The sequence below is a fragment of the Nematolebias whitei genome, chromosome 10, assembly GCF_014905685.2.
Source record: "Nematolebias whitei isolate Nwh7 chromosome 10, NemWhi1, whole genome shotgun sequence".
In the NCBI taxonomy this organism is placed as follows: domain Eukaryota; kingdom Metazoa; phylum Chordata; class Actinopteri; order Cyprinodontiformes; family Rivulidae; genus Nematolebias; species Nematolebias whitei.
This window is the reverse complement of record NC_056507.1, coordinates 33900982-33914426: the sequence shown is the minus strand read 5'-3', so window position 1 is coordinate 33914426 and position 13445 is coordinate 33900982. Positions and strand designations below refer to the sequence as shown.

Below are 13445 nucleotides of genomic sequence, written 5' to 3'. Positions count from 1 at the left end.
GTGTGTGTGTGTGTGTGTGTGTGTGTGTGTGTGTGTGTGTGTGTGTGCGTGTGTGTGTGTGTTTCATAAAGAAACAAAGACAGTTAACTGAACTTGTAGCTCACCTGGTCGAAGAAAAACACGGGGCGGATCCGCTCGTGCGCCATGACGCTGCAGCCATCACATCCTGGGAGGAAAGAGCAACTCAGAAAACATTCAAACACAGATAAACAGTCTATAACAGCAGCTAATCTGACGAAGTCTCAACATTATTGTCCTCAAGTGCTTGGCTTGTTGCTAGGATACGCACCTCCTCGCCATTCTCCGTGTTACGCACCAGCAACAACCATGGTTCGGCTCACTGACTCAGAACATGTCAGAGAGTAAATTGCAACACATTACCGTGTAAACCAGTCAGGGTTTGTGAGTAAATGGGCTCCTGGAGCAGGTGACTCCTGCCTCACATGCAGAGGGGCTGCAGGTGCGCTCTGTTACCTGAAACCCTGACGCGCCTGCGCCTCAGATAAAGGGATGAGTTGTGGCGCGCGCAATAACTTATAGATAACTTCAACTTTCGTGGAACACACTAGATTTGTGTTGCATTTTTACAATTTAACCCAGACTGTTTGTTCTTCTGTTGGAATAAAGAACAAGATGATAATCTAAGTTTTTGCGCATTGGATAAGAAGTCCCCCCCCACCTCCCCCAGCAGGAACTCGTTGAACAGCTCGGTATTGGCTGCGCTTGTTTCCACTCTGACCACTGGAGGCTCCCAGCAGCCAGTGCGTCACTTCGCCTCCTCAGTCTCTCCAGCAGCAGCGGATCATGGAGGAGCTGCAGCCGCCGCGCGGAGGAGAACCTCAACTTCTCAACGGAGACTTGACGGAGGAGAGAGAGGACGCAGAAGTGGTGAAGAGGAAGAAAAGAAAGAAGAAGAGGAATAATAACATCAGGACCACAGCATCAGGTGAGATTACCTGCTCCGACTCACAGAGTATCAGTATGTGGGACAGGAGACTTTTCGACCTGTCAGTCATTATGAAGTGGCAGAAAGTTGAAGCTCGAGGGAAATTTTGATTTTTTTTTTATTCTGTTCTAAAATAAATACATTGTTTTTTAAAATAAGGGATTTTAAGTTGCAGAAAGAGCAACAGTTTTGTGCAGTGAGACTGATCCTCGACTATTTCATGTCAATGATAAACACTAAATCACCAAAATGTCACACTTAAGCTTCAAAAGTCACAACACTGCAGGTCTGCGTGTCCTTCTGGACTTCTAAGGACAAGAATTTGTGCAAAGGCCAAGTTCAGAGAGCTTCACAGTCTCTGAGCCAAACGTAATCACCTTCCTTTGTGTGTGAGTTCACCTGTACATGTATGCACCATGTGTGCGTGTGACTTTGCAGCAGGGACAAATGAAGCCGAGGGGGACGACGGAGAAGCCAGAGGTGTTGGTGATGTGACTAAACAGCTGGAGGAGCAAACGCTGGAAGAGAGAGAGAGGGCCGAGGATGCAGAAGAAGGTATCTCCTCACCCCATCAGCCTTCATACTCATAGTCTTCTTCATCTGCAGCAGTAGTGAACCTAAGGTTCCTATTCAGTGTGAGGTTTGATTTCTGAGCTCTGGGAAACGTGCCCGAGGCAGTGTCAATATTTTTCATTTTCCTAACTGCACTGAAACTAACGATGCTTACGACAGATGGGGACGAGGGGGAAAACGCAGCCGGTAAAAAGAAGAGGAAGAAGAAGAAGAAGAAAGGATGTGAGCAGTTTACCTTTTTACTGCAGCAGTAGTACATCAATGCAGCTGTTCTCCTCACTGAGTGTGAGCTGATAAATGAAAGATGAAAGTCATTAACAGAGCAGGGATAACTTGTGTTTTCTTGTCTTTTTGCTGGGACTTTTTTTCCATTTTGTGTTTTCTCTATCTGGGCCACAGCGAAGGGACAGACTGACCCTCCCTCAGTACCTATTTGTGAGCTCTATCCCAACGGAGACTTTCCAAATGGAGAGGAGTGTGAATATCCCCCATCAAAAGACGGGTGCGTGACCTCAACGCTCCATCAAAAGTTTTCTGCTGTGCCAAGTCTTTATTTAGGTCTCTTTACTTTGCACATGCACGATAGAAATAACACAATGTCTTGTTGTGAGATCAACACTTCAGTCTGCGAGTGTGTGTCTTCCTTTGTCCACTGAAAACAGTCATGTGACCCTGTGTGGTTTGACCCCTCAGACGCAGCGCAGCTTGGAGGACCACCAGCGAAGAGAAGCGAGCGCTGGACAGAGCCAACGAGGAGATGTGGAGTGATTTCAGGGAGGCGGCTGAGGCCCACAGGCAGGTGCGCTCCTACGTCAGGACCTGGATCAAACCGGGGATGACCATGATTGACATCTGGTGAGAAACACATAAATACTATCAGAGTACAATCATGATAATAACAATAACCTTAGCTGTTCAAGTTCAAGCAAACTGAACACAAGTCAAGGAAGACATTCTGAAGAGAGGGAACCATCCTCAAGGTTCAAGAAAAACAGACCAGCTGTCTCCTTTTCAAGCATCTTCTGTTCAGCCTCGCATTGAATCCATCCTGAGTGATCTGACTGCATGAGCAGCTCTGATTGATAGTGTACACCTTGCAATAAAATACAAACTCCTAAAAGTATCCTGATGCATGCTCAATAATCCAGGTAGAAAAATCCAAAAAAGTTCAATCTGGTCCTCTGGACATTCAAAAACAAAACAAACCAAAAAAATCTAGAAACGTTTCGTCTCTCATTTTGTTTTGTTTTTGAATGTCCAGAGGACCAGATTGAACTTTTTTGGAAACTCCTAAAAGGTTTTCTTCAAAACAGATGCAACGTTTTTTTTGCCATCATGTCTAAACAGCAGTTACGATTGCAGTTCTGCAATGTGCACGTCTAACATTCTCACACAATCTGAAAACGTATACAGTTTCCAGGTTTCATTTACATGTAAAAAGGGTCTAATGCAGATAGATATGTCTACACAGCCTGAGTGAAGACGTTTTCAATTCTTATTGAGGCCGTTTACACCTATATTTGGTTTGGTTGGTTTTCTAATTATCTCATATAGGAGGCCATGTGTTCAACACAATGGTATTTTTCCCAGTTGTTTAACTGTCAACAATGGTGTACCACAAAGCTCAGTCTTAGGACCCACCACCTTTACAATTTATATAAGTTATGTAAATCAGTTCATTCCTGATGCATCCTTCCATTTCTATGCCGACGATACAGTTGTTTATTGTCGAGCTAAATCAGTTGCTAAGGTGTTCCAGATTTTACAGTCTGCACTCGACATCATCCAGTCAGATTTGTTCCGTCTCAAACTGGTGCTAAATGCTGATAAAGCCAAAGGGGTGCTGTTTTCAAACAGGTGGTTGGTACTAGCAGTCCTTCCCTCTTATCTATAAATGGTGTTCTAATGAGTTTGTCGATTCTTACAAATACTTGGAAATCATGGTCGAAGCACATCTCTCCTTTAAGCCTCACGTTAAAAACTTGATAAAGAAAATGAAATTAAAATTGGGTTTCTTTTTCAGAAATAGATCTTATTTAACTTTGAATAGTAGGAAACACCTTGTAACTGCGACTTTCTTCCCCTCCATTGATTACAGTGACATTATTTACATGAACGCTCCTACAAGCACCCTGCAGATGTTGGATGCTGTCTATCATGGTGCACTAAGATTCATAACTGGCTGTAACTACCGTACCCATCACTGCACACTGTATTCACTGGTTAACTAGTCACCATTAACTTCATGCAGACTCTCTCACTGGTACATTTTCATCGTTAAATCACTTCTTGGTCTGCTGCCTTCATACATCTCCTCCTACATGTCTCTGTGTGAGTGCAGCTACAGCGTGCGCTCTCAGGACATTATTACCTGCAGTGATCCCTCAGTGAGGACTGAACTACGTAAAAGGTCCTTCTTCTACTCCACTCCTGTTTCCTGGAATATCTTACAAAAAGATTTGAAGCTCTCGACCTTGACCTCTAAATGGCTTTATGAATCTGTTAAGTTCATGGAAAAAAACAACGCAGACATGTTCCTGTTTTTAGTCTTTTACCCCGTATCATAATGTAACTTATTTTTATTTCGTTTTAAATCACTACTTTTGTTTACTTCTTATTTTATAAGCTTTTTATGACTGTTTGTTGTGTACCTCATCTGTGTTTATTTTTAATTTTATTTTATTACAGGTCTCTCTTGTAAATGAGTCCTTGTGACTCAGTGAGACTCACCTGTATAAATAAAGATTGAATGAATTTACCATCAAGTGGTTGAATCAAGACAGGTCGGATGTTAATGCAAGGTCTAAACAGACAGGACACTGGTGGAGTTTCATCTGCTCCAGTGGTTCTAAGAGCTCTAATCCTCCCGTCTTTTTGTTGTTTTCTGTTCTCCTGGCAGTGAGAAACTGGAGGATTGTTCCAGGAGGCTAATCAAAGAAAATGGGCTGAAGGCAGGCCTGGCCTTCCCCACGGGCTGCTCCATCAACCACTGTGCTGCTCACTACACCCCGAACGCAGGAGACCCCACTGTGCTGGGCTACGACGACGTCTGCAAGGTTGACTTCGGAACGCACATCAACGGTGAGAACTCATCACGTTTTATTTGCTTTTGGAGTCGTCCTGGACCAGTTCATATTTGATGTGACGACTTCAAAATGAAAATGAAACTAAGCAACCTCTGAAGAACAATTAAAGACCTAGCAATGCTTGAAGGAATGCATATCGCCCACCGCCTTGGACCAAGATCTGGTGTAATAAGTAGCACCCGGATGTCTCAGCTCCGACCACACCAAACTTTAGCTAAATACTGTACAACTGAAAAAGCACGTTTGTGTTTCCTACTGTTGTGTTTTCTCCAGAAGTTGTAGTTGTATCAAATTTGTCTGGTGGTTCATGAGATATTTTATAACAAACATACAAACACTAGTAGTCCCTATGTAATATTTCAGCAAAGTGATCGCTTCACAACAAATGTAATAACACTGGTTCTGTTCTTTCAGGTCGAATCATTGACTGTGCGTTCACTGTCACTTTCAACCCAAAGTATGACAGACTGCTGGAGGCTGTGAGAGACGCAACCAACACGGGCATCAGGGTAAACCCAGCTTCTCCTTCCTCTTTATTTGCTTTGTTGGCTTCATTTTAAAAGAAACACAGAAGACCTTCACGAGAGCTGTGATCGTCATCCAGTTGACGTGTCTGCATCTGAGTGGAAGTGTTTCATGGACAGACTCCTAACATGACACCACAAATGTTGCAGTGTTCTTGAAAAGGCGGCTCGGTGTTCTTCAAACGGCTGATTCAGAATAAAAATCTGTGACTAAATATGAGCAGATATGAGACAAAAATGCACCACAAGCAGACCACATAATTCACAGGGGGAGCTGAGGGGACAGGAGGCATGTCCTGTTGGAGTTTTGCAGAAGTCAGTACATTTAAAGCAGTAATTCAGATAATTCAGATCTTTTGAGGTGGGGTTCAGTGGAGCTGTTATGAACAAACAATGTCTTACCTGTTGTAGATAGCATTTTGAATACTTCATTTTGGAGAAATATAAGGAATAAATTTAATTTGCATTGGATTGATGATGATGATGTGAGTGTGTATGTTGGGGGGTGGGATCAGTTTCATTTCTTCATGGTTGCAGTCTGCTGGTTCTCAAAGTATTTGCACTTTGAAAATGTTGTCCTTGGTGTGTGCAGTTTTCCTTCTGAAAAAGAGTATAGTTGTGTTTTTTGTTTTGTGTTCACTACTCAACTCACTGGATTTTGTATCCTAAATATATAATTTGAAAACTATCCACACAACTTCCTGATACTCTTTATTCTGATGTGAGGAAATAAGTCTTTCTGCATAATTTGTTTTCTTTATTCATGGAGAAAGACAACAAATCTACATTGTTGAATAAAGGTAGCAGATCCTTGTTGTGGAATAAAACTACTTTATTTGGCTTTCTAACTAATAATAGATCAGAATCAATTGTTTTATATTTATGAGGTTCTACTAATCCCAAATAGCAAAAGGGAAGAAGAAAAAAATCTTAAGACTCAGGAGGAGTCAAATATGACACAATTATGCTGCAATATATGATTTTATAATATATCTAAAAAAGTTAAGTCTGGTCCTCTGGACATTAAAAAAAAAAGGTAGAAATGCTTCTACTTTTTTTTGAATGTCCAGAGGACCAGACTTAACATTTTTAGATTTTTCTACCTCTATTATTGAGCATGCATCAGGATATTTTATAATATAATTTAATGCAATGTTTTTGAAATATAGTGTAATTTAAGGTAATGTTTGAAGCACTTTGGTTCTGCAAAATAACAGGATGAGGAACATTATTTTCCAAAAAAAGACTGTAATAAATTTTATGTGTGCACGTATTTTAGTGTAAATTTGTGAAAATTTCAATGTTTCACTATTGAATTGTTGAAATATGATATATTATCAAACACTCTTTGTGTGAAGAATGCACTTACATCATTAGCAGTGGAACTATGGAAGTCAACAAAAAACAGAATTTATTGTCGCCTGAGTTACATTACACTGCCTTCACTAAATAAAGTTTTTTTACACATGTCCAAGTATTGCCTTTTACAGTGGTTGGATATGACAGTAGTATTTGTTGTACTTTACTAATTGCTGATATTACAGTATGTCTCAAATGGCTGTAAGTGGCTGAAGGTAGGGGGAGAGTATCTGCTCTATTATTCCACTTTAACCTCTGATCTTTGTAGATATGATCATATAGTGATAATACAGGTAAACTTTGCATCCACTTGGACACTTGAAAATGTTCACATCAAGCAGAAGGAAGAACAGAATGTCTTTATGTGCATGAGGAGCGTTGTGTAATTTCCTGGTAATCTCTGTCCCAGTTTGCTGGAATCGACGTGCGACTCTGTGATGTTGGTGAGACCATTCAGGAGGTCATGGAGTCTTACGAAGTGGAGATAGATGGAAAAACATATCAAGGTCAAACTTCATCATTTCTTCATGCACAGCCTCTGTAATGTTCCCTGCAGACACAGTCTCACCGTGCTGCTTCTGTTTGCAGTGAAACCAGTCAGAAATCTCAACGGTCACTCGATTGGACAGTACAGGATCCATTCAGGGAAGACGGTCCCCATTGTGAAGGGAGGAGAGGCCACCAGGATGGAGGTTTGTGCCCAAACATCACTGCAGCCTCTAAAATAATAACTTTTGGAATCAGCCCACACATTTCTCCACATTAGATGATCTGATTATAAATCAAAGAATATAAATTCCTTCAAGGAACGCCAGGTCTTTTATTTTTAAGAGTAATTAGAAGAACTTTCAGCTGGTTGGGTTACGGCGGGCTGTGGAGAAGTGTTTCATTTCACAGCTCCTTGATCACACTCATCAGCATTTTAATTGAGCTTCACACAAGAGCATTATCGTGAGAAACCAAAGTTCACAATCTGAGCAGCTCTTACACGTTTTCAGACTGCACTGAGGTGCTCTGCTCCCTCGCAGTCACACATCTGCAGCACGTGGCTGGGTTTGGACAGAAGCAGCATTTTAATTGGCAAGTCGCTGCGTCAAGCTTTTTACCTGATGGTTGCAGGAGAGAGGGGATGGGGGGGGAGGGGGGGATGCTGATGTGGCAGCTTTGTACATTGTAGTTTTAGTTGAAGTGTGTTGGTGCAACCGCTCTCTCTCTCTCTCTCTCGCTCTTCCTGTGTTCAGAAAGTGCACGTCCGGCCGGAGCGGCAGCTGGGTGTGCCACGGAGCTGCTGGCACTTTGACTGATTATCGGTGCAGCGGCGGAGGGCGTCGGTGTTATCAGCTAACACCACGCCGCTCTGATAAAGACACAAACTGTCAATGAAACCCGTCCAATCAAACTGCGTTAGTCAAGAACCCACACTAGCATCCCCTGTAGACCTCTAATGAATCTCTCACTGACTGACAGCTTGAAGTTTTTATCAAATTTATGAAGTCCCACCCCCACCTTCAGTGTCTGTGTCCTTTCAGTAGTATACATTCTGTTCTGCTCTAAAGGACTTTCACCACCATTTTTCATTCCATGTCTGCAGCCTAAAAAAATTATATATTTTTTTACCTGACAGGAAGGTGAAGTTTACGCCATTGAGACGTTCGGCAGCACTGGAAGAGGCGCAGTCCACGATGACATGGAGTGCTCTCACTACATGAAGAACTTCAACGTTGGACATGTGCCTATAAGGTTCATCTTTTCATCCCATACGTCAGCTGGAGCAGGGGTTCTCAAACTTTTTGGGTTCAGGGACCCCTTACAGGGCGACTGTGGCTGAGTGGTTAGAGCAATTGTCCTCCAATGCAAGAGTGGGGGGTTCGAATCCACCAGTAGTCACATGTCAAAGTGTCCCTGGGCAAGACACTGAACCCCTCATTGCCTCTGATGTGTGTCCCATCAGTGTATGAATGTGATAAAGCTCTGATTATTTTTTGTACAGATCTAGTAGAGAGCTGTTTGAATGGGTAAATGAGGCACAGATTGTGTTGTAAAAAGATTTTAGTTTCTAGATAAGATAGAAAAGTGCTATATAAGTACAGTCCATTTACCATTTACATAATGAACACAAATGAATTGCCACTTCTTCAAATTATTACAGAAAACTGTTTACATAAAACTGAAGAGAATCATAACAGCAGCAGTCAGACCAAGTTTTTTCCCTTTCGGCTTCTCCCTTCTTCAGGAGTCACAGCGAACTAAGTCGCACGAAGACTTGGCAATTGTTTTTATGCCGGATGTCCTTCCTGACGCAACCACAGACCACCAAGCTGCCACAGCCCTCTGAGTGGAGCAGAGAGCTGTCATCTAGGGCGCCCGGGGGTTAAGGGCCTTGCTCAAGGGCCCAGAGTGGTGTAAATGAGGGTGGAGGCTGGCATGGGTGTTTCGCCTTTGCCACCCACATTTTTGATGTTGTCGGTACCGGGAGTTGGACAGGCGATCTTCTGATCACAGGCCCACCTTCTCTAACCTCTGCGCCACCACTCCCAAGCAGTAGTCATATCAACTAATAGGGCTTAATTTGTAAACTGATTGATGCCAGAACGCAAATAGTGGGCGGGCCAGCGGGGGTGTTCTGGGGGTCCCATCCATCCATCCATTGTCTTTACCCGCTTATTCCTTTTCGGGATGGGGGGGTCACTGGGGCCCATTTCCAGCCATCACTGTGTGAGAGGCAGGGGACACCCTGGACAGGTCTCCAGTCCATCACAGGGACACATAGAGACAAATGAGACAAACAACCATTCACTCTCTCACTCACACCTAGAGACAATTTAGAGTTACCAATCAGTCTAACATGCATGTTTCTGGTCTGTGGGAGGAAACTGGAGTACCTGGAGAAAACCCACGCATGCACGGAGAGAACATGCAAACTCCACTCAGAAAGTCCCTCCAGCTGGGATTTGAACTGGGGTGACCAGCTCACTGAGAGGCAGCAACTCTACCAATTGCATCACCATGCTGGCCTCGTTCATCGAGTCCTCCCCCAGAATATTTAGAATAAAGTAGATGTGATTTCCTGCATTTTGGTGTATTTTAACAGGTTGTTAAACATCTACGTGCTTGTAAAATATATATATATTTTTTTGTTTGTTTGTTTGTTTTTTGTTTTTTTTGGCAGACCCCTAAGCACCAGTTCATGGACCTCTGGGGGTCCGGGGACCCCAGTTTGAGAACCACTGAGCTAGACTAGAGAATACCCCTAAATGTCTTTTTAATCTTTTAACTACCCAACAAAAGGCGAGTGGGATCGCATATATTCACTGAAGCTTTCAGAAAAGTAATTATTAGATGTTCCAATTTTTAACTTTTGAGATCAGCCTGATCCAAAATGGCCTCTACAGTCAACTGATCTGAGAAAACACAACAACAGCCATACTTCAGGCAGGTTTACAGATACTGACCTAACATTTGCTGTGGTAGTAACTGAGAGTTCTCCCCAACACAAACTCTGGTCAGTACACAGTATAGTACACATTGTGCAAAATATATGTTTAAAACTGTGCCATTACCTAATGGAGCCAATCCTGTTTGTCTGTTAGCAAAATATCACATTAACTACTTGACCAATCAATATGAGACTTTCAGAATGTTATCAATGAATGGATATCTAACACTACTTAACTTTTAGAGTCTGTCCAAATGAAGTTGACCGACACAGCAAATCAAAAGTAGCAAACACAAAATGTTTATAACAGCCAATTTTGCAGATATTGAGCTCAAATTTGATGTGGTAGTACCTGAAAGTCGTTCACAACAAAAGCTCAGAGTGTCAGATATCATGTTAGATTGTGCATAACGTTATTTTCAAGGTTTGACTACAACTTGTTCATGTCTCGGCAAAAAATAATCTTGGTTTAAAACTCTAAATGACGGCAGGATATTCATTAAACGCTAGGCCTTTTCTTTTAGTTTGTTGGGTTTTGTGTTTGTTTTTTCTTCACTGTTCTCCAACTTTCCGACAGACTTCCAAGAGCTAAACACCTGCTGAATGTGATCAACGAGAACTTTGGTACTTTGGCGTTCTGCCGCCGCTGGCTGGACCGCCTGGGGGAGAGCAAGTACCTGATGGCCCTGAAGAACCTGTGCGACCTGGGTATCGTCGACCCTTACCCTCCTCTCTGCGACATCAAGGGGAGCTACACGGCTCAGTATGAGCACACCATCCTGCTGAGGCCCACCTGCAAGGAGGTAGTGAGCCGAGGAGACGACTATTAAGCATGTTGCCACAAAGTCCAGGCAAATCAAGAGGAGCGTGACTGCTCGGTGACAACAAACCTCCTCAGACTGACAGCAATAATGCAATTACTTATCTGACCTACAGCTGTGGTCAGAAGGTTACACTCACTCATCGTCATGGGCATGAATGTTGTAGAGGTTTAGGGCTCTTTAGAATTCATTTGAACCTTTTACTTATATATGGTGGGATGAATACACAACTTTTAACTCTAAGTGTATTCAAAAACAAGAATATGGAGCACAAGTTTGGATTTATTGTGGATTTTCTCCAAACTGTATTTGGTCAAAATGATAGTGTCAAGGACTCAAAGAGTTACAACTAATAATTGGTTTAATATGAAAACAATAACCCAAACAAAAATAGCAGCTACTCCTCCACCTCAGCCTGTTGTTCCAGATATATGAACATTTAAATAATTATCAGGAGTGGATTCATTTATAACTAACAAGATCCTCTCTCAAGTACTCAATTTTTTAAAAAAATCATTCAAGTTCTTCTTCTTTCAGCTGTTGCCTCTTCAGGGTGTCCACAGTGAGTCATCCTCCTCCACCTCTGTCCTCTGTGTCCTCTGTCCTCACTCCAACTACCTCCATGTCCTCTCTAACTGCATCCATGTAGCTCCTCTTTGTCTTTTTCCTGGCAGCTGCATTTCTAACATCCTTCTACCAATATACCCACTGTCCCTCCTCTGGACATGTCCAAACCACTGTCTCTCTTCTGGACATGTCCAAACCCTCTCAGTCTGGTCTCTCTAACTTTATCTCCCAGTTGTTCAACCTGTGCTGTACCTCTGATGATCTCATTCCTAATCTTATCCATCCTTGTCACTCCTTAGGAGAACCTCAACATCTTCATTTTTGCCACTTCCAGTTCTGTCTCCTGTCTTTTTGTCCATGTCTCTGTCTCCAGACCATATAACGTAGCTGGTCTCACAAGTGTCTTGGAAACTTTACAAGAAAAACAATTCAAGTTATATGTTAGTTATTTACTAAACCCCGGAAAAGAAACATATTAAATAAATCAAGTCTCTATCTAATATGACATCTATACAGATGATGAGTGAATGTAAACTTCTGAGCACAGTTGTGTGTTCCCACTGCTTGAATACCTTTAAATAACTGTTTCAACAATGTGAAGTGTTTGTGTCTGAGCAGTGGCTCCATGGAATTTTATTTCCTCTAAAGATAAAGCCAGCAGACAAGGAACATATTTATAAGTGATGTGCTGCTTCAACTTTCATTTTCTGCTTTTAGGAAATATGCAAAACATTATTACAACAACTCGTGCAAAAAAAGGTTTAGGTGAGCACCTCTCCTGAACATATTACGTTTTATTGTATTTTTGAGCTATTATTATGTCAACAAACTGCTATGAAACATTTATATTTCTATTCTTTTTGCTTTGTTTTAATTTTAAAGCAATTTTGTAAAAAATAAATATATTGTTACAAATTGATTGATTGATTGATTGATTATGTATTGAAAGCTGTTGGATGTAAAGAAGTCCTGAATGAGTCCACTATGAGAGGTACAGTCGTTCAAATGGATGAGATTCAGGACCTATGGTTGAGTTTCCAGTCGTGAAATGTGAATCAGCTCCGGATAATTTGTAAGAAACCTAAAATCAATTCCATGTTGGTTGATCTTTATCTCTTTCACCGAGGCTCACCAAGTTAACCAGAGGATGGGCAGTCTTACAGTTTTTAACTCCATCTACTTGTGCATACTCAGATCCAGAAGTGGAGAAAACAAAGACCTGCGTGATGGTGAGAAGAAGAATGAGCAGAGAAAGAACTCCCAGTTAGAAGCTCGTTCATAAAGAAAACCAATTCAGTTCAGTTTATTTATATAGCACCAAGTCACAACAGAAGTCGTCTCAGGGCTTCACATGCAGTTCATTATAAATGCCTGTTAGTAAAGTTATCTATCGAAGGAGAGAAGGAAGCAAAACAGAAAAAAGAAAACTTTTCCACTAGTTGAGCAGTGGGGAGGGTCTAATAAAATGATGTCCCAACAATAAATTAAAGACAGCTGAGCTAACTTTATTTTGAATTACCAGACAAAAAACACAAAGCAGCAAACAACATGTAAACAAACCAGGAGAAACTCTGTTATCTTAGTAAATGAGTCATACTTGATGTCTTGCTTGACGTGGAGAAATACGCACAAGAATTCCATTATGTTTAAATTCTTAACTTGTACAAACAACAATAAAATTATATTCTATTCTACTTACACAGTTTTAAGTAGCATAAAGAAATCAAGTCTTCTGTTCGTCTGTAATCTAACTTTACAAGAGAAAACCAATCAGTGTCACTTCTAAACATTCAAATTAAGAAGTAAATAAAGTACTTTCCTGGAATGACTCCAGGGTTGCACAGCGGCAGTGGTGTGTGTGTGCAGGCTGGTGTGTGTGCAGGCTGGTGTGTGTGCAGGCTGGTGTGTGTGTATGTGCAGGCTGGTGTGTGTGTATGTGCAGGCTGGTGTGTGTGTGTGTGCAGGCTGGTGTTTGTGCAGGTTGGTGTGTGTGTGCAGGCTGGTGTGTGTGCAGGCTGGTGTGTGTGCAGGCTGGTGTGTATGTGCAGGCTGGTGTGTGTGCAGGCTGGTGTGTATGTGCAGGCTGGTGTGTGTGCAGGCTGGTGTGTATGTGCAGGCTGGTGTGTGTGCAGG

General features: G+C 42.0%; 1 protein-coding gene across 1 annotated transcript; it reads left to right on the top strand.

Annotated features, from left to right (window-relative positions):
• Positions 1-774: 774 nt before the first annotated feature.
• On the top strand, positions 775-10809 carry LOC119415826 (methionine aminopeptidase 2). Its single transcript, XM_037682999.1, has 11 exons — positions 775-946; positions 1385-1501; positions 1679-1741; positions 1919-2021; positions 2213-2374; positions 4419-4600; positions 5020-5114; positions 6898-6994; positions 7077-7180; positions 8113-8228; positions 10502-10809. Exons 1-11 carry the CDS (start codon positions 805-807, stop codon positions 10752-10754), a joined length of 1434 nt encoding a protein of 477 aa, XP_037538927.1. The 5' UTR covers positions 775-804; the 3' UTR covers positions 10755-10809.
• The last annotated feature ends 2636 nt before the right edge of the window (positions 10810-13445 follow it).